This window comes from Dromiciops gliroides, chromosome 2, assembly GCF_019393635.1.
Source record: "Dromiciops gliroides isolate mDroGli1 chromosome 2, mDroGli1.pri, whole genome shotgun sequence".
NCBI classification, from domain to species: Eukaryota; Metazoa; Chordata; class Mammalia; order Microbiotheria; family Microbiotheriidae; genus Dromiciops; species Dromiciops gliroides.
The window spans coordinates 434,355,113-434,376,743 of record NC_057862.1 but is presented as its reverse complement, the minus strand read 5'-3'; the positions used below and the strand labels follow the sequence as shown (position 1 = coordinate 434,376,743).

The 21,631-nt window shown below is 38.3% G+C and overlaps 1 protein-coding gene across 1 annotated transcript in view; it reads right to left on the bottom strand.

Moving 5' to 3' along the window:
- Positions 1–21,631, bottom strand: part of TRAF2 (TNF receptor associated factor 2) — a 65,318-nt gene that overhangs the window by 25,722 nt on the left and 17,965 nt on the right. Inside the window, 3 exon segments of the mRNA XM_043987532.1 lie at positions 18,608–18,706; positions 19,118–19,196; positions 19,967–20,187. Of these exon segments, the coding sequence (XP_043843467.1) occupies positions 18,608–18,706; positions 19,118–19,196; positions 19,967–20,154 (366 nt within the window). The 5' untranslated portion in view covers positions 20,155–20,187.

The following is a 21,631-nucleotide window of genomic DNA, read 5'->3' as shown; positions in this document are numbered from 1 at the left end:
AATGCTTAAAAGTCTAACTCTTGCTAAAGCTTATAATTTATTGGCGACCACTCATTAGATATTTTAGACAGACTAGATAGAATTTTAGCCCCTTACATTATGAACACATCCTTCTATTCTCTACCAACCATTCCTTGTAACAAAAATTAAAAAAAAAAAAAAAACGAATAAAAGCACTTCACCAAAACTAAGCAATACCTTGACTGTGTTTGACAGTATATGTAATATTCCACATTTATCATCTCCCACCTTTGTAATTAAGGGAGGAAAGTGCAGTTTCTCAACTCTTTTCCTCAGACAAGCTTGGTCATTATAATTATCTAATATTCAATTTCTTTTGCCCCCTATTTCTTTCCAAGTCTATTGTTTTTCTGCTTCTGTTTACAACAATTTGCATAAATCTTCCAATGCTTCTTTTGATTCCCCATATTTGTAATTTTTTATGGCACAGATATAGTCCATTACATTTATGTAATGGGGTTTTTTTTTGTATTTTACATTACATAATGTTTTTATGTATGGGTTTTTTTTTGGCCATTCTCCAAGTGACAGGCATCTACCATCTGTTTCAGGTTCTGTGCCACTATAAAAAATGCCACTGTGACTATCTGGGGACATATGGGTCTTTTTTTTTCCTGTCTTTGACCTCCTTGGGTGCACATATCTTGATTTCAGGGTCAAAGGGTATGGCTATTTTATCTACTTTTATAAAGTAATTCCAAATTGCTTCCCAGAATGATTGTGCCAATTCACAATTCCACCAGCAATGGACCAGTGTGTCTTTCTTTCCATAACCAGTTAAATACTATTCCTTTCTTTTTCATCTTTGATCTGAGGTGACCTTAGAGTCATTTTAATTTGCATTTCTCCTATCAGTGATTTGGAGAAATTTTTCATAAAGCTGTTAATACACTGTCTGCCCTTTTTTGGATAATTATTTGTTCACATCCTTTGACAACTTATCCATTGGGGAACAGTTCTGGGTCTTTTTTTTGGCAAGGCAGTGAGGGTTAAGTGACTTGCCCAGAGTCACACAGCTAGTAAGTGCCAAGTGGCTGAGGTCGGATTTGAACTCAGGTCCTCCTGAATCCAGGACCGGTGCTTTATCCACTGAGCCACCTAGCTGCTCCTGGTCTTATTTTTTGTTGTCGTTTGTTGTTCAGTCATTTCAGTCATGTCCAACTCTTCATGATCCTGTTTGGGGTTTTCCTGGCAAAGACACTGGAGTAGTTTGACATTCCTTCTCCAACTCATTTAACAGATGAGGAACTGAGGCCAACAGGGTTAAGTGACTTGCCCAGGGTTACACAGCTAGTAAATGTTTGAGGCCATATTTGAACTCAGGTCTTCCTGACTCTAGGCCCAGTGCTCTATTCACTGTATCACCTAGCTGCTCCTTGGTCTATATTTGTATTAATTCCCTATTTAAATCGCATATGAGAGATATCTGATGCAAAGGATTTTTCCCCAGTCAAAAGTTCCCCTTATTATCCTTAATGCATTGATTTTGTTTGTGCAAAAGCTTTTCAATGTTATGAAATTTAATAAAAAATTTTTTTATCTTCTTTGTTCCTCATTTGGTTAAGAATTTTCCCATATTGACTTAGGTCTTCTCAGCAATACAATGATCCCAGACAATTCCAAAGAACTCATGATGGAAAATGTTCTCCACATCCAGAAAAAAGAACTGTGGATTCTGAATGGAGATTGAACCATACTGTTTCTACTTTTGTGTGTGTGGTTTTTTTTCTTTTTTGAGGTTTCCCCCTTTTTTTTGGATTCTTCTTTCACAACATAACTAATGCAGAAATATGTTTAATGTTATCGTACATATACAACCTATATCAGATTGCCTTCTGTCTTGGGGAGGGGGGAGAAAATTTGGAACTAAAAATCTTATGAAAACAAATGTTGAAAACTATCTTTACATGTAACTGGAAAAAAATAAAATACTATTATGATTTAAAATAATTTTCCCATATTAGGGTATAGTACTTTATCTTGTTCTTATCTAATTTTTAAAAATAGTGTTATCTTTAATATGTAGGTCCAGGATTAATATTCATTTTGAGTTTACTGTGGTATATGGTACAAGATACTGGTTTAAAGCTAATTTTTGCTAAACTGCTTTCCAATCTTTACATCAGATAAATGAATGTTGACCTTTTCACTTCTTCGGAAAATTGCCTGAGAATAGTTTATTTTCACTGACATGAAACTGAATGTGACATGTATTTTAGAAGGTAAGGAAAATAAGTCTAATTAGAGAACATTTAAATTGGAACACAGAGAAAATAAAAAGATAAGTAGCAAAGTTAGGTGATGGATGGTCCTGAATGCCAACATTAAAAGCTAAACATATTTTAACAGATAATCTTGGTCTTTTTTGTGTTAAGCAAGTCAATCAATCAACTAACCAATCAAAAAGAATTCATTAATTAATTATAATGTTTTACAGACTGTGCTAAGTGTTGGAGAAATAAAAAGGGGCAAAAAATATCCCTTTCCCTCAAGAAGTTTGTATTCTTTTTTTTTTTTTTTTTTGGTGAGGCAATTGGGGTTAAGTGACTTGCCCAGGGTCACACAGTGTTAAGTGTCTGAGGCCGGATTTGAACTCAGGTACTCCTGACTCCAGGGCTGGTGCTCTATCCACTGCGCCACCTAGCTGCCCCGGCAAGAAGCTTGTATTCTAATAGAGAGAACATGAAAATACATAGGTACATGCTATATCCATGCAAATTAGATGGAAGGTAATCTTAGATGGGAAGGTTTTAGCAACTAAAAGGGACCAAAAAGATCTCATGAAGTAGGCAGTAGCTGAGATGAATCTTGAAGGAAGCCAGGGATTATTCTAGTAAATAAAGGTGAAAAGGGAGAGCATGGGGAACAACCTATGCAAAGGCAAAGATATGGGAGATGTAGTGTCATGTTTAAGGAACAGCAAGGAAGGCAATACAGCTAAACATAGACTGCACTAGAGGTGAGTTTTGGTTTTATCTATTTTTATGTTCTCAAACAAAATATAGTTTGCTATATTTACATTGAGGATTTACTAATTAGAGAACACAACCTATTCTGTCACTGGTGACTGGGATAGTATTGACTGGTACCATGCAGTATATAATTATATGTAAAAAAGGAGCCAATGGGTACAAGTGCTCATATGAAGATTGGCAATAACATACTGCATGCATGAGTTTTTGTATCATACCAAAATACTGCTTTGCCAAAGGCCCAAGAGACAAATGAAACACAAAAGGCTTTGTCTAGATTGAAACTATCACCTGAAGATATATCCCCTTTCCCTAATGTTACTTTTACAAAGGATCAAGAATTAAGAAGCTTTCAAATATTCAAATGTAATACATAAATTGGGTATATGGAAATTAAAAAAAAAGTTTTAACTAAGGACATCATAATGAATTCTGGAAAGTAGCTGGACTTACAGGCAAGAAAGAGTAGCTTAGTATAGGGCTACATATTACATGTAATATTACAGTTTCTTTTTAAGAGAAACAGCCACCAATTCTTTAAAAAATGACAAGTGAGGGGTAGCTAGGTGGCACAGTGGATAAAGCACCGGCCCTGGATTCAGGAGGACCTGAGTTCAAATCCGGCTTCAGACACTTGACCTTTACTAGCTGTGTGACCCCGGGCAAGTCACTTAACCCTCATTGCCCCGTAAAAACAAAACAAAAAAATGGCAGGCGCTTTTTGTTTTTTGAGGGGTTTTTTGTAGGGCAATAAGGGTTAAGTGACTTGCCCAGGGTCACACAGCTAGTAAGGGTCAGGTGTCTGAGGCTAGATTTGAACTCAGGTCCTCCTGAATCCAAGGCCAGTACTCTATCCACTGAGCTGCCCCTATATGTTTTGTTTTGTTTTTTGACAGGTGCTTTTAAAAAGCTATTCTTCAGGAACTCTAGAGCAAACGGTCCGGGACCACCTGAATGCATATGACCAGGAGGGAAACCAGTCTGTGTCTAATACTTATGTCTGACACCAGTTCACATATCACTAACTTCTGTGAAAACTGGTGCAGAATTTCAGAAAATTCTTTGCTGTTTTTGATGCCTGCCCTTTTTTTTGGGGGGGGGGGGTAAAAAAGATGGTGGATAGCATAACTTGCTAGATGAACCTTCTCTGACCATATTACCTCTTTCATCATTTTTTCCTGCATTCAAAAGCAGACTGAAATAAGTTTAAATATGAACTATCTGGGGCTCTCCCTAATATTAGTGTTTGTTCTTCAATGATATCCAATTAGTTTAGCAATTGTTTCATTACATGAGTTATATGACCTAAGGGGATTTTTTAGGGCTTCTTTGGAAAACAATTTGACTGACTTTGAAAGGAACATGCCAGAAAACACAGATTTGGTTTACTGTTGTATTACTCTACAGCTTTAAGTATCTGCAAATATGCTCACTGAATATTTTCATTCCATGTGAATTAACACAGCTGCTAAGAGCAAAGATTAGATATTTTAGAAGTGAGCAAAATATATGAAAATCCCAGGGAATTACTAATACAGCCTATGTTGTAACCTCTTTTCTAAGCACTTGGTCTATTCAATCTCATATCCAAGTCAGTCCTTGGGGTGTCATAGTGTAGGGTTTGGATTGACTTTTCAGATCTGGTATCTAAATACCATTTGCTTTTTCTCAGACTTTTTTTCCCCCTCACACACAGTTCTGAGGCTTTCATCTATGGGGCCTAGACATCAAATCCACAAACCCATTAACATTAATGAGGTAGAGGTCTACATCTGTTCAACCTCCCCCTCAAAGTGTCCAAATGTTGCCCAAAATAAGGCAAGAGCCATTGCTTCTAATCAACCTATCAATAGTGGGTTGCTATTAAAATCCTGTTAAGAATGGTGTGTTCACTAATTCATTGTTGGTGGAGCTGTGAACTGATCCAACCATTCTGGAGAGCAATTTGGAATTATGCCCAAAGGGCGATAAAGCTGTGCATACCCTTTGACCCAGCAATACCACTTTTGGGTCTTTTCCCCAAAGAGATCATGGAAGGGGGAAAGGGACCCACATGTACAAAAATATTTATAGCTGCTCTTTATGTGGTGGCAAAGAATTGGAAGTTGAGGGGGTGCCCATCAATTGGGGAATGGCTGGACAAGTTGTGGTATATGAATACAATGGAATACTATTGTGTTGTAAGAAATGATGAGCAGGAAGAGTTCAGAGAAACCTGGAGGGTCTTACGTGAGCTGATGATGAGTGAGATGAGCAGAACCAAAAGAACATTGTACACAGTATCATCAACATTGAGTGTTGACCTACTGTGATGGACTATATTCTTCTCACCAATGCAATGGTACAGACGAGTTCCAGGGAACTCATGATAGAAGAGGATCTCCAAATCCAAGAAAAAAAAAAGAAAGAACTGTAGAATATAGATGCTGATTGAACCATATTATTTCTTTTGTTTTGGGTGCTGTTGGTTTTTTTTTCTATTTTGAGGTTTTTCATCATTGCTCTGATTTTTTCTCTTATAACAGGACTAATGCAGAAATAGGATTAATGTTATTATGTGTATATATGTATATAGATATAGATATATAGATATAACTTATATCAGATTACCTGCTGTCTAGGGGAGGGGGGAGGGAGGGCAGGGAGGGAGAAAAATCTGAAATGGTAAAGCTTGTATAAACAAAAATTGAGAACTATCTTTACATGTAACGGAAAAAATAAAATACCTTATATGTAAAATTAAATTTAATTTAATTAAAAAAAAAAGAATGGTGTGTTCAGACAGAAATAAAAACTTCTAGTAAATCTTTCTTCATAGCACTTAAAGCTCTAATACCATTAAGTATATTGCTTATATATTTATAAGTATTTCTAAATTTACAATAGCACCACTGAGGGACTAATAGGGATTATATTAAAACCTACATTAACAGAAACATTAAAGGCTAGTCAGGGAATCTCAAAATAAATTTTAGTAATACCAAAATTACAAAAACCCCCAAGTCTATAATGGAATTCAATCTTGCCATCAAAACAATAAATGGAAAAATCACTATGGGTCCTACAAATAATGTGGCTAGTGGGGTAGAGGTATGTATGTATGAAATGGGTAGTACTTATTTTGGGGGGAGATTCTCTTTTCCAAAACCACTTTTCTGCCAATTTCAGAAAAACTCTTTCTGAAACAGTAGCATAAAACTTAAAATATTAATTCATTTTACTGAGAAAGCCTGAATTCTAGGCTCCAATACATATGTAAACCCAGACCAATGTTGTCTATAACCTGGATTTAACACACGTTAATTCTCTCAGTCTAATTAACTGGTTTTGCTTCTTGGCTTTAATAAATAAGATTTCTCCAGCAATTCCAAATGGCCAAAGACTAAACCATACAAATCCAATTTCCCACTGAGCTGATTTAAATCCTGTATCACTATGGATTTAGAAGAAGTGCTTTCCTGTCTTAATCCCTAGATGAATCTGGAGTTCTTACACTGCAGCAGATACCACTGCCCCATCTTTCTCACCTTCCAAGAAACCCTGTGACTACATCTTTTTAACTAAAAGGAAGTAACTATTTTTCTCTCATCAACCTTACCTAGATTAACATCTGAGTCATCAATATTTCATTCAATTACAGTCAATTTAACTGTTTTAAGGAAATGTAAGCATACTTCCAAGTTTCAAAATGAGACCAATCTGACTTGATTTATTATTTCAAAGACTATTAATTTCTCCCTATTGTATTGTACATTGGATTTTTTATATTGCACTTTATTCTACCAATGATTAAAAACCAACCTGCATCATCTTTTGGTAAATTTTTTGGTAAGGGTTTCAGAAAAAAGAAAAAAACCAAACCGACATTCAAAGGCCAAATGGGATTTTTCTGACTTTAATTCAAGTATTTTATAGTTTTCTACAGCTTACCAAACAATTCAGACAACTTGGAATTAGAGTAGAAACAGATGTATTCTGAGCAGCCTAAAGGGAAAATCAATTTTGCTAGTTTTAAGAAGAAAAAGGAAATGTTAGTGCCAGAAGGTAGTTGTGTTTAAACTTTATCCAACTAAGGGTATTTAATCTTTTTTCTGGCCCTGTGACATTTGCTAATTTTAAAAGCTAGTGATAAGGCTTTATCATTCATAATCAAAGGCTAACCAGATGAGGAGTCCCTACAGAAACACTTTGCCCTTTTCAAATGAACAAACAATGACTCCTCTTAGGTACTTTCCGCTGCTGTTCTCAAATGGCACAACTAGGGACTTTCCACACTGCATGCCTGGCAGGAGTTACGATTACAGCCCACAGCCCACAGCCCACATTTTTTGGCTGCGGTCTGTGGAGCAAATCTATGGAGACAGAGTTTCTATAAAGCTGCCCAACCACTAAATATACTTGTATTCAGGACTTTCATACATCTTGTGCATTGGGTACAGGCTGAATAAAGCTGTATAGGAGAAACTGGTAAAACAAGGTAACTAGTCCTTCCTCATGCAGTCTCCATTTATTTGTACTCATGCAAACGATAGTACCACACGCCACTCACAGGCTCTCTAGTCAAACAGCCATACCAAATCAAGTATAGAAAGGGTTAGGATATTGAAATATCCAAGCTAGGTCAAATTCTGTTTCATGATAGGCCAGATTGTGCCCTACCTTACTTCTAATTTAAATGTGTTTGTGTTTAAGCAAACAAGCAGACAAGTGATCCTAATAACCTTTTCCTTCCATCATCTGACTAGCTGTGTGATTATGGGTAAATGATTTAATCTCTCTGAGTCTCAATTTCCACATATGTAAAATGGGGATGATAATAACACCTGTGTTAGCTACCTCAAACTGTTATGAGGTAAGGCTCAATGAAATACTATATAAAACCCTCTGAAAATCTTAATGTACTATATAAACATTAACTTATGAATCATCTAAAACTGACTATTCTTTTATCCAGTGGCTCCCAATTTATCAGGCATGTCTTCCTCCAAGGGTTATATACCTCTTCACTTCATTTAATTGTGAGCCTTTTAAATAAATATACGGGATTGCACACATATAACCTATATCAGACTGCTTTCTGTCTTGGGGAGGGGGGAAGAAGGGAGAGGGGAAGAAAAATTTGGAACTAAAAATCCTATGAAAACAAATATTGAAATCTATCCTTATATATAACTGGAAAATAATAATACATTTTTATTTATCAAAAAAACAAACAAATAAATCGATAAATACATGGGGTGGGATCTTTAACATTAAGTGCAAGCACTTTTAGACTGATAATACTGTACAACAAAATGAATTTTAAGATTTCAGATATTAATCAGGGCACAGCATAAAAGGAGCTGAATGCCATTAATTGATAGTTATTTTTAGCATGGTTTCCCAACACCTTAAAATTATTTATAAATGCACAACAATATAGTCATGAGTTTATGAACTCTTCTCCATTGAAATAAGATTTCTTTTCCAAGGAGACACTGGACATGGCAATAAGTTCCCTGAGGAAAAGCAAAAAGAGGACAACAACAAGAGACCACCTCTTCTAGAGAGCAAAAAATGAGCTAGTCAGGACCAGTCAAGACATATTGCCTCAAATGGAGCAGGTACTCCATGAGTCTTGTGTTCCTTGTTTCATGCTCCCAAACATGGATCATTCCTTCTCCAAAGCAGGTGAAGTATTTTACTTAGAACAAGAATCAAAGATCACAAAAAGAGAGGTAGTATAGTATCACCGAACAGAAATGGACTACAATTCAGAAGACCTTAATTGGAGTGGTTCCTCGATTCACTAGTCATGTGACCCTGGGTAATTCCCCTGGCTGGTGAATCAATCTTCTTATTAGTAAAATGGCATTATTGAAGCCTACTTCATCTGCTTCACAGAGTTCTTGGGATGCTTGAATTAATGTACATGAAAGCACTTTATATACAAATATATCATGTTATAATTATTACAAAATTATTTGTCAGAATTACAGTAGAAAAACATGAAAAGCAATGTTTAGCCCAAATGGGGAAGACACTCTAAAGCACAGACTCCACATTTTCTTACTGACAAGCAAGTCAGGATTAACTAAGTTGTCAAAATTTTATACCTAACTCAAAGGAGAATATAAATTATGCCTACAAACCACCAGATTTGACTCCACATTAAAGTTTTTCTTGGAATATTCAAGCTCTTAGCAGGACTGATTATGATTAACCTCTAAGATCTAAGGAAATAATACGTCTTCTAGCCAATAATTATTAAAAAAGCTCAAGCATTTATCTACTAGTTCCTACCTTTTACTCACTGAAATGAAAATTCTCTGCCAAATTTTTTTAAATTACCAGAACACAGAAGGATTTAAGTAACAGTAGACCTTACTCTTCAATATTAGCTACACACACACACACACACACACACACAAAATTTAGCCACAAGCAAGGAATCTTGACAATACTACATTTTAGTACTTTGCCAGCTGACTGTCTGCAAGACAGACCTGCTGTGCAAGCTGACATTGACTCTCCTTTCCCTCTGCCCCCATACAGAGTCAAACACTAAAAGGACATTTGATGAAATATAAGCTCTTTCAGGACAGGTATTGTTTCATATTTGCCAAAATTTTGTATCCCCCACTTTCCCCAGTAGTGTCAGGCACATGGTAAGCATTTTTTAAATGTTTGCTTGCTTCAATTAATTATAAATGTCGGGGCAGCTAGATGGCTCAGTGGATAAAGCACCGGCCCTGGATTCATGAGTACCTGAGTTCAAATCTGGCTTCAGACACTTAATACTTACTAGCTGTGTGACCCTGGGCAAGTCATTTAACCCCAATTGCCTCACCAAAAAATAAAAAAATAAATGTCAAAGGTCTACATGAGAAAAGCTAGTCACTGGTAGTACAAAACTATATTTCCTTTAAGGAATGAATACACATATTTCGACTATACCCTCAATTTTGTGTGTTTTCAAAAGACAAAGAAGGTCCTTGTTTGAAACTGCTGCTATGTAAGTGAAGTGATATACCACACCAAAAAAACAAAGCTATATATAAAAACCACTACTGAATTCCCAGGAAAAGAAAAGTTACTGTACACATTTCCAACAATTTGAATGCTCTGAGTAAGTAATTTTTTTTTATACTTACAGGCTCAAGATATTGTCAATATTTTACATGGAGCTGTCAATAACTTTCATGTCAATCATGTACACTATAAATTCATATTAACCAACTTCAATCAGGCCCTTATTCCAGCAAGACAATCTTCTTATTTCTCCTTGATTACCTCTCTCACTCCTCACAGAAGCTCATCCAAACCTCATCTCTCAAGCTTACATACTTTTGTTTTCTCCTGAACACTTCTCCTACTTCTAGGAAGCAGCTATGAACTTTGCTTCTTACCTAAGAAAAAAACAAGGCCATTTCTTATCCCCTTCTCTTCATCACAAAACCCCTTAATATCATCCTTTAGGTATTCCTTCTCTCCCCTAGTCCCTGATAATGAGGTAGATGGTGACCTTACTCCTTGCCAAGGCTAACCTTGATAGTATCCCCTCCTCTCTTCGTCAGTAGGCTGCCCCCTCCTTCATTCCCTCCTTTCTCTAAATTTCAATATTTTTCCATCTCCCCATTCCTTCCTGCCTTCAAACATGTCTAAGTCTACCCTCATTATTAAAAAGAGAAGGGAAGGGAATAAACATTTATTAAGCACCTACTATGTTCACCATGCTACATGTTGTTGTTTTGGGGTTTTTTTTTGGTGAGGCAATTGGGGTTAAGTGACTTGCCCAGGGTCACACAGCTGGTAAGTGTCAAGGGTCTGAGGCCAGATTTGAACTCAGGTCCTCCTGAATCCAGGGCTGGTGCTCTATCCACTGTTCCACCTAGCTGCCGCAAACATGTTTTTAAAATATTGCTTCATTTGATCTTCACAACAACCATGGGAGGTAGGTACTCTTATATCTCCATTTTACAGTTAAGAAAATTGAGGCAGAGGTTAAGTGACTTGCCTAGGGACACACAGCTGGTTATGTGTCTGAGACCAAATTTGAACCCATGTCTTCCTGACTCCAGACTCACTGAGCCATGCAGCTAGACCCTACCACCTGCCTTCAAGCTAATGTCCTAAATCTTTCTTCTCTTCCTCAGTCCAACTCCTAGAGAAAACTATCTGCACTTATTGCCTCCATTTCCTTTCTTCTCTTTTGCATCTGGCTGCCAATCTCATCACTAAAATGAAATGTCTCTCTTCAAAGTGACTAATGATCTATATTGTCAAATCTGATGGTTTTTCTTCAGTCCTCATCCTTTCTGACTCCTCGGTTCGATTTATCACAGTTGATCACATCTCTCCTTCTAGATACTTGTCTTAACGGGCTTTTGTGACTCTATACTCTCTTAGTTCTCCTTCTCAGTCTCCTATGCTGGCTCACTACCCATACCCTAACTGTGGGTGTTCCCTAGGGCTCTGTTCTTGGCTCCTTCTTTTTCTTTGGTGATCTCATCAGTTTCCATGGAAGTCATTATAATTATCATCTCTATGCAGATGATATGGATGTGTATGTCCAGCTCTACTCTCTTCTCTGAGCTTCAGTACCACATCACTATCTACCTACTGGACACTTCAAACTGGATGTTCTTGTTAAAAACAAATTCAGGGGCAGCTAGGTGGCGCAGTGGATAGAGCACCGGCCCTGGAGTCAGGAGTATCTGAGTTCAAATCCGACCTCAGACACTTAGCACTTACTAGCTGTGTGACCCTGGGCAAGTCACTTAACCCCAACTGCCTCACTAAAAAACAAAACAAGGGGCAGCTAGGTGGCGCAGTGGATAGAGCACCGACCCTGGAGTCAGGAGTACCTGAGTTCAAATCCGGCCTTAGACACTTAACATTTACTAGCTATGTGACCCTGGGCAAGTCACTTAACCCCAATTGCCTCACTAAAAAAACCAAACCAAACCAAACCAAACCAAACCAAAACAAAACAAAAAACAAATTCAACATCTAAAATAGAATTCATTACCTTTCTCTTCAAACCACTCTTCTTTCCATCTTCCCAATTTCTGTCTGAGGCATCATCATTCTTTTAGTTTCCCAGGCTCATAATTTTGAACTTATCTTCACTTTCCCCCAGTACACAGATCCAATTACACACCAAATTTTGCTTTTTTTTTTTAAACCCTCTCCATCTCTTGTATTCAACCCTTTTTCTCTATTCAACACAGCCATCACCTTTGTTCAGACCCTCACTGCCTATTTACTAGATAATGGGAATAGCCTAATTTTTCTCTTTGCCTCAAATTTCTCCCCACTCCAGTCCCTCCTCCACATAGCTAATGAAGTGATTTTTCTTGAGCAGAGGTCTGATCATGTTGCTCCCTCACTCAGTAAGCTCCAGTGGCTCCAAAGTTCTATTTTTCCAGCATGACTTACATTATTCCTTATCCCTGCACTCTGTGATTTAACCAAATTGGCCTTCTTTCTACTTGTTACACCCCATGCCTGGAATGTACCTCCTTCCTAACTCTACATGTCATAGACTCCCTCTCCTCTTCCTTAAAGATACAGATCTAGTATCCTCTTCCAAAAGAAGCCTTTTCTGATCCCAAGTTCTAGTGTTCACCCCCCTCCCTTATTACCTTGTATTTAATTTATTAGTATTTATTGTTATATTGATTCTGTAATTACTTAGATGAGAGGCAGTGTGGTATGATGGATAGAGCTGGCCTTAAAGCCAGGAAGACCTGGGTTGAAGTCTTCCTTCTGATTTATATTGACTTTGTGACCCTGGGAGAGTGACTTGACTTCTCAGTTCTCTAAGCAACAATTCAAGCCTATATACTACAGAGATGGTGCCACCTTGCATTGGTAGAGGGAGTTTTCTCACCCAGGAGTTACCTATACCAATGCAATCAAATAGTAGGTTCAATCCTTATCCCTATCTGCTGTCTTCAGGATATGAGGAATGCCATTACACTAGCTCCCTTCACTGGTCCCCTCACCTGAACTGTCTAACACCTAGGGATATTAATAACCCCCTTGAATTTATTCTTTAGTGATTAACAAACTCTCATCTGTTACACCCATCCCACCACTCCAGTGATTCTGAAGGTTTTCCCTGCCATTGTTCAAACCCCTTTTCTGTCCCCAACAGCCCACTCCCTCATTCCCATCCTCCTCAACCCAACCACCCTAATTTGTTACTCTAAAGTTATCTACCCCCTTCCACTGTGCTCATTGGAACCTCTGCTTCATAGGTAACAGACTTGCTTTAATCTTAAATTTTCTTTCCTACCCTATCTTCTGACATTTACAGAGATGACTCCCTCTTGATGATGCAGCCTCCCAGGCAACCCTTTCTAGCACTGGTTGTACTTTTATTCATTCCCTGACTCATGTTGAGGTGAAGGAGTTGGAATACTTGCTGCCCACTGCCAATTCTAGGCTCTCCATCTACCACCATCATTCACTAACTTCTCTTTTGAGGTTCATTCATTACATATCTACCATCCATCAACCATCTCCTCTTTTTAAAATAGGTTCAGTGCTTGGTTCACAGCCTTTCCTCCTCAACTCCTGAAGCAGACTTCAATATACATACTGATACTCCCTCAGACACCTTAACTCTCCAATTCCACAGCTCAGTTATTTTTTCACATAATCTATGCTCTTCCATCCTATTTCAGCTACACACAGGGATGGTTATAGCTTCCATCTTGCCATCATCCACAAATGCACTACCCCACATGTTCATGCACTCTGAAATTCCTTCGTCTGATCATAATCTGTCGTTCCACCTTTCCTTCTGCCTTGAAACCCCAAAATCTGTTCATCTTCACCATGATCTCCAATCCCTCAGCTCTTCAGTTCTTTCCCAGGCCAATATCCCTGTGATAGCAAGAGTGTCCTCCTTTCCCCTAATTCGACCCTTTACTTGGTGAACCAATTCAATGCTATACTTTCTTCTCCTCTTGAGTTCCTTGCCCTGTTATCCTACTGCCAATCTTGCCCTGCCTAGCCTCAGCCTTACTCTCACCATCCACTGTCTTCACTCCTACTCACATGTTACTAAACAAAGGTGAAGAAATCATGAAGGGGGCAGCTAGGTGGCACAGCAGGTAAAGCACCAGCCCTGGATTCAGGAGGACCTGAGTTCAAATCCAGATGCAGACACTTGACACTTACCAGCTGTGTGACCCTGGGCAAGTCACTCAACCCTCATTGCCCCGCGCAAAAAAAAAAAAAAGAGAGAGAGAGAAATCATGAAGCTATGCTGACTGGAGCCACTACAAATTTATGTTACATAATCTCAACTGGACCTTCATTGTGGCAAGGCAATTCCTTTCTGTCTGCTGAGTCATTTCACACTTCACAGCAGCTTTCTAAACCTTTTCATCCCTCCTCAAACCTCCAGTGGCTCCCTTTCCTCCATTGACCTTCTCAGCTTAAAAACTTGTCTCATCTTTCCCTAAAATTCTCTCTTCCTGCTCTCATCTCCTATCACTCAAATGCCTTCTCTCACCATCTTCTCCACCTGTCTCACATGAAGAGGTGACCATTCTCCTTGCCAAAGCAAATCCTTCTACATTCAAAGTGATCCTAACCCATCCCATCCTCTCCAGAAGATTGCCCATCTTATCAACTTTCCAATTTATCTTCTATTTCTTCCTGGTTATCTCCCTACTAACTACAAATGTGCCCGTGTCTCCTCCATCCTCAAAAACCCCTGACTTATTATGACCATCCCTGCTAGCTGTCATCCTATATATCTCCTTTTTTGTGGCTAGATTCCTTGAGAAAGCTGCCTACAATCCATGCCTTTACTTTCTTTCTTCTCATTATTTTCTTAACTCTATAGTCTGGCTTCTAACTTCATCATTCACCTGAAACGATTCTCTGTAAAGTTACCAATGATCCCTTAATTGCCATATCTAATGGTCTTTTCTCAATCTTCATTCTTCTTGACTTCTCTGAAGCATCTGACACTATATTGATCACACTCTTCTCCTGAATACTTTACTTCCTTTAGGGTTTTCATGACACTACTTTATTCAGATTATCCTCCCACCTGTTCTACAGCTCATTCTCAATCTCCTTTGCGAGACCTTTATCCAGGCCATGCCTGATAAAGGTGAATATATACTAGGGCTCTACCCAAGGTTCTCTTCTCCCTCTATACTATTTCCTTTGGTGATCTCATCACCTCCCATGACTTTAATTATCATCTCTATGCTGATGATTCTCTTTCTTTCTTCTTCTTTTTTTTTTTTTTTGGTGAGGCAATTGGGGTTAAGTGACTTGCCCAGGGTCACATAGCTAGTACGTGTCAAGTGTCTGAGGCCGGATTTGAACTCAGGTCCTCCTGAATCCAGGGCCGGTGTTTTATCCACTGTGCCACCCAGCTGCCCCCTATGCTGATGATTCTCAGATCTACTTATCTCTAGCCTTAACCTCCAGACTCTCATCTCCGACAGTCTACTGGACATATGTCCTGTACATATTCATAAACTCAACATATCCCAAACTGTAGTCATTATCTTTTCCCCAAAGTCCTCCCTACTTCCTAAATTTCCTATTACTGTTGAGGGCATCAGAATCCTCCCAATCACCCAGGCTCATAACCTAAATGTCATCTTTGATTCCTCACTCTCACCCCACTCTATCTAATCCATTGCCAAGTTCTAGTATTTTGACCTTCATAATATCTCTCCCATATGCCTCCTTCTGTCCTCTGACATTGTCACCCCTCTGGTACAGGCCTTCATCACCTCTGCAACACTATGCTAATTGGTCTCTCTCCTTCAAGTCTCTCCCTGCTCCAGTTCATCTTCCACTCAGCTGTCATATTAATTTTCCTAAATCACAGGTCTGACCATATCATCTCCCTGTTCAATTAACTACAATGGCTCCCTATCATGTCCAGAATCAAATATGGTATCTCCTGGTGTTCAAAACCTTTCATAACCTGGCCCCCTCCTATCTTTCCAGTCTTCTTACAGGTTACTCCTTTTCGTGAACTCTGCTATCCAGTGACACTGGCCTCATTGGTATCCCTTGCACAAAACACACCTATCTCTTGATTCTGGGAATTTTTGCTGGCTCATCCTCATGCCTGGAATGATCTTCCTCCTCATCTCCACCTCCTGGCTTCCTTCAGGTCCCAGATAAAATTAAAATCCCATCTTCTACAGGAAGCTTCTCCTAATTCCCCTTAATGCTATTGTCTTCTCTCTGATGATTACCTCCAATTTATCATTTGTAAATATCTTATTTACACAGAGTTGTTTTCATGCTGTTTCTCCATTAGACTGTGAGCTCCTTGAGAACAGCAACTGTCTTCTGCCTTTCTTCTGCAATATCCCTGGCACTTAGCACAATGTCTGGCATATAGTAGAAGCCTGAGGAATTATTTTATTGATTGAATGAACAACTCTATCAAAATCAATTCAACTTCATGAAATATACATTTAAGGATGTAGCTATTACTATCCTGGGCTAACAGAATTTTAATTATAAGGTGCACTTTGGGCATGTTTGTGCCATGCTCCAGTGGTATACCCTTTATTCAGCTTTCATCACATGGCTGTCTGTTCTGGATTAGTAAGAGTTCACATATCTAGCAGACAGACCCCCCCCCCCAGCTGTTTTCAGGCCATTTCTGCCAAGGTGGGCATATCCTCATTAAATAAATTTTAAAATGGATGAATAAATGATTGCGCATGTATAACCTATATTTGACTGCTTACCACCTCAGGGAGCGGGGAGGGTAGAGAGGAAGGGAATGAAAGAGGGATAGAATTTGGAACTCAAAACATTAAATAAATAAATAAACAAGCAAGTTAAGCATATCCTGTTCTCTCTAAAATCCCCATCTTCTTTCCTCCTCTTATTGTGAGCATTCCTGTAAAATGCACCATCCCACTGACTTTCCATATCCATGATCACCATTTTCCTGTATTATATAGTTTTCTCCTCTTAAAATATAAGCTCCCATTCCCCAATTGAGAAATGGTCAAAGGATATGAACAGGTAGTTTTCTGATGAAGAAATCAAAGTTATCTATTGCCATATGAAAAAATGCTCTGGGGCAGCTAGGTGGCTCAGTGGATAAAGCACTGGTCCTAGATTCAGGAGTACCTGAGTTCAAATCCGGCCTCAGACACTTGACACTTACTAGCTGTGTGACCCTGGGCAAGTCACTTAACCCTCACTGTCCTGTGGGCCCCCGCCCCCCGCCCCGGCCCACAAATGCTCTAAATCACTATTGATCAGAGAAATGCAAATTAAAACAACTCTCAGGTACCACCTCATACCTATCAGATTGGTTAATATGACAAAAAACAAAATAATAAATGTTGGAAAAGCTATGGAAAAATTGAAACACCAATGCATTGTTGGTGGAGCTGTGAACTGATCCAACCATTCTGGAGAGCAATTTGAAACTATGCCCAAATGGCTATGGGACAGTTCATACCCTTTGACCCAGTGGTACCATTGCTAGGTCTGCATCCCAAAGAGATCATAGAAGAGGGAAAAGGACCCATATGTACAAAAATATTTATAGCAGCTCTCTTTGTGGTGGGAAAGAATTGGAAATTGAGGGAATGCCCATCAATTGGGGAATGGCTAAACAAGTTGTGGTATATGAATGTAATGGAATACTAATGTGCTGTAAGAAACAATGAGCAGGAGGAGTTCAGAGAAACCTGGAAGGACTTACATGAACTGATGCTGACTGGGAGGAGCAGAACCAGAAGAACATTGTACACAGTAACAGCAACATTGTGTGATGAACAATGGTGATAGACTTGGCTATTCTCAGCAATGCAACAACCCAAAACAGTTTCAAAGAACTCAAGATAGAAAAAGTTCTCAACATCCAGAAAAAAGGACTATGGATTATGAATGCAGATTGAACCATACTGTTTCTACTTTTGGGCTGTTTTTTTCCCCTTCTTTATTGAGGTTTTCCCCTTGTGCTCTGATTCTTCTTTCACAAGATGACTAATGCAGAAATATGTTTAATGTGCTTATACATATATGACCTACATCAGACTACTTTCCGTCTTGGATAGAAGGAAGAGAAGGGAGGGTGGGAGAAAATTTTGGAACTAAAAATCCTATGAAAACAAATGTTGAAAACTATCCTTATATGTAACTGGAAAATAATAAAATGTTTACTCATTTAAAAAAGAATCTAAACTCCTCGAGGTTGAGGACTAGCTTGAATTTTACCTTTGCATCTCCAATGCTTATTAAGCACTGGAGGCAGCTAGGTGGCTGAGGGGATAAAGTGCTTAACCTTATTTCTCCTGTAAAGTGAGAAGCACCTACCTCCCAAGAGTGGTTGTTAAGATCAAACAAGGTAAGATTTGTAAAGCGCTTAGTACCATGCCTGGCATTAGTAAACATTAAATAAATGGTGGTGGTGATGATGGTGGGGGTGCGGGTGGTGATGGTGGTGGTAGTGGTAGTAGTAGCAGTAGTGGTGGTAGTAGTAGTAGGAGGAGGAGGAGGAGTGCCTGTCATATAGTAAGCACTTAAATGCTTTCTCAGTTCAGTCATGTATCCACTGAGACATGCATAAGACCATATAAAAGCAAAATAATAATAACTCTAGTCTTTACCTCATATTCTTTTATAGTGCCTTTCCATGTGCAACCATCATTGACACAGACAGCGGGTAGGCTTTCTACCTCTCTTCGAGCAGCATTATCTGGAAAAGCCTTAGAAAAAACAAAGAGAAGCTCTTCTGAGATTACAATTTCCTCTTTATTACATGGCTCTTTATAAATATCAAAGATTCACCTGTTAGTCATATACGAACCAAACTAATGACATGTTACAGAAGTTAAAGATGAATGCTTAAGTTAGAAGGGCTTTCTAAACATCTTTAAAAAATGACTTGCGTAGAAGGAACACTAACAAACCCACATCATCCATGAACATAAGAACTGTCTGCTTTTGTCTTTGTAACCCCAGCTAAGCCAAGTTTCTTTACAGAACAGTCTCTTAATAAAATTGAAATTTGTTAAGTAATTTTACAGCTCTCTAAAATTTTATCCTATGACCTCTGAAACCAAAAGAAATTCAATTTATCAAATAAAGTATTTTCAATTTAGAGAACTCTTACTTACCGAACTACTTTCTAAAATAGAGATGCCTTCTTCATATATTCCCTCTTGAATGCAGGCAGCGCAATTTTGAGGCCCAGTGCTTATGAAAATAGAGAAGCAAAACCTTACAAATATTCTCTGACAAGGTACAATATCCAACAAATAAATGCTGCCAAAATCATGATTTATTGTTTATTCAGACAAAGCATCATATTTATGTAGATATAATGGAATCCCTAATCCTCCATATCCATTATCTAACTAGCACCCAGATCTTAATTCCCTACAACAATAAGAAAAGACACAGGTCCCCTTGCTGTTCCTCACACAAGACACTTCATTTCTTGATGTCCTCCTGGCTTTCTTCTTGTCCCAGATAAAACTCAATCCCACCTTCTACAGGAAGCCTTTCCTCATCTGTCTAAATGCTAGTGTCTTCCAGTTGATAATTCTCAATTTATCCTATATATACCTTACTGTACGTAGTTGTTTGCATGTTGTCTCCCCCATTAGACTTGGAGCTTCCTGAGAGCAAGAATTGTCTTTTTTGGGGGGGTGGGGGGGAGGAAGAGTGTAGGGCAATGAGGGTTAAATAACTTGCCTGGGGTCACACAGCTAGTAAGTGTCAAGTGTCTGAGGCCAGATTTGAACTCAGGTCCTCCTGAATCCAGGACCAGTGCTTTATCCACTACACCACCTAGCTGCCCCCAGTGATTGTCTTTTGCTTTTCTTCATATCCCTAGCACTTTAGCACAGTGCCTGACACATAATAGTTACTTAATAAATGTTGACTGACTGATAATTCTGCACAAGCAAAGAACACATTCTTACTTTGCTGGGTCTTAAAGTTTCAAAAATCATGATCAGTACCTTATAATGCTGGTCAGACAATAGGAGCAGTATCGATGTCCACACTGAGCTTGAAATGGTCTTCTCAAAATGTTCTTGCATGCAGAGCAGAGATATTTATCTTCTAGTTTTGTTCCTAGGATATCCTTTGAAAATCCAGGCTGAAGCAAATCTAAAGAGCCTGGAGGAGTAGAATTTGCTGTTGCCATGTGAGCCACAACCCCCAAATGAACTTCAAGACCCTGTAAGAAAAAACAGTGGGTTATAGTTTAGTTGAGATTTTTATCTCACTGTTATTTCTTGGGGTAAACAACCCCTTAGCAGAAAAGAACACTGTGTTCACCCAAAACTTAAGAGTTTGGGTTTATGACTATGAATCCCTAATTATAGAATTTTACAGATGACTGGGATTCTAGATATCATTAAGTTTAACTTCCTTTAGAGATCAGGAATTTCAAGGAAGTTAAGTGACTTCTCCAACATTCTATAGTTAGTGAGGGTAAGAACCAGGGCTGGTACCTAGAAGTCCCAATCCAATATAATTAAGTATGCTGAGTAAGGCTCCTCTTTCCTACAAAAGAAGCCTCAATTTCCAACCAGTCAATTTAGAGTGTTTTCATTTAGTAATGTCCAAAGCTTACAGGAAAGGAAAACTCATTACAACTCAAGTTTCAAAGCTGGATTCTTGGACAAGTTAAAGCTGCCCCATACCTGATGGAGGGCAATCTAATAATAGAACTCCCAAAATAGATAGGCTAAGATTGCCCTCATATACCCTACCTACATAGCATCAAATAAATTATATATAGTACATGTTTTCTGCTACACATCTCAAAGTTCACATAGAAAGCCCTATTAGCCTAGCTTTACCCACTCAGTGGAAATGTTTTATTAGCTCAGAATGAAGTAAGCAGAACCTAGATAACAAATTATACAATAAAAATATCATAAAAACAACTTTGAAAAACTTGTTAACTCTAATTCATGTACTGATCAACTGATTCTAGAAGACTAGAGATCAAACATGCTATCCACCTCTTGACAGAGATTTAAAAGACTCAAGATGTGAGAAATAAGATATACATTTTTGGAAACAGACAATATACCTGACTATGTACATTCATTACTAAGGCTTTTAGAGCTTTTTTCCATATGGGGTGGGTGATGAGCTTGAGGGAAGATGAGGAAAGCAGAGGAAAAGGGAAGGGAGGAAAGAGTCATTAAGGAATCTTTTTTCTTTTTTTTTAAATGCAGGAAAGAAGACAGAAGGAAGGCCAAGAGGAATCATAGGCAAGCAAAACAACTTAGAAAGTTTCATGATGAATTTATTATATAATATATTATATATATATATATTATATATTATATAATAAATTCACAGTTTCGTGTACAACCTCCTTTTGTTCTATAATATATAAGGGAATACTTTTTACTTGGTGTTTGTTAAGGTCAGAACAAAAAAATAAAGACAGTATCCTTCTGGGATGGAAAGACTTTGCTTTTAAAAAAAAATAGACAGAGGCAGCTAGGTGGCGCAGTGGATAGAGCACTGGCCCTGGAGTCAGGAGTACCTGAGTTCAAATCCGGCCTCAGACATTTAACACTTACTAGCTGTGTGACCCTGGGCAAGTCACTTAACCCCAATTGCCTCACTAAAAAAAAAAAATTAAAAAAAAAAATAGGCAA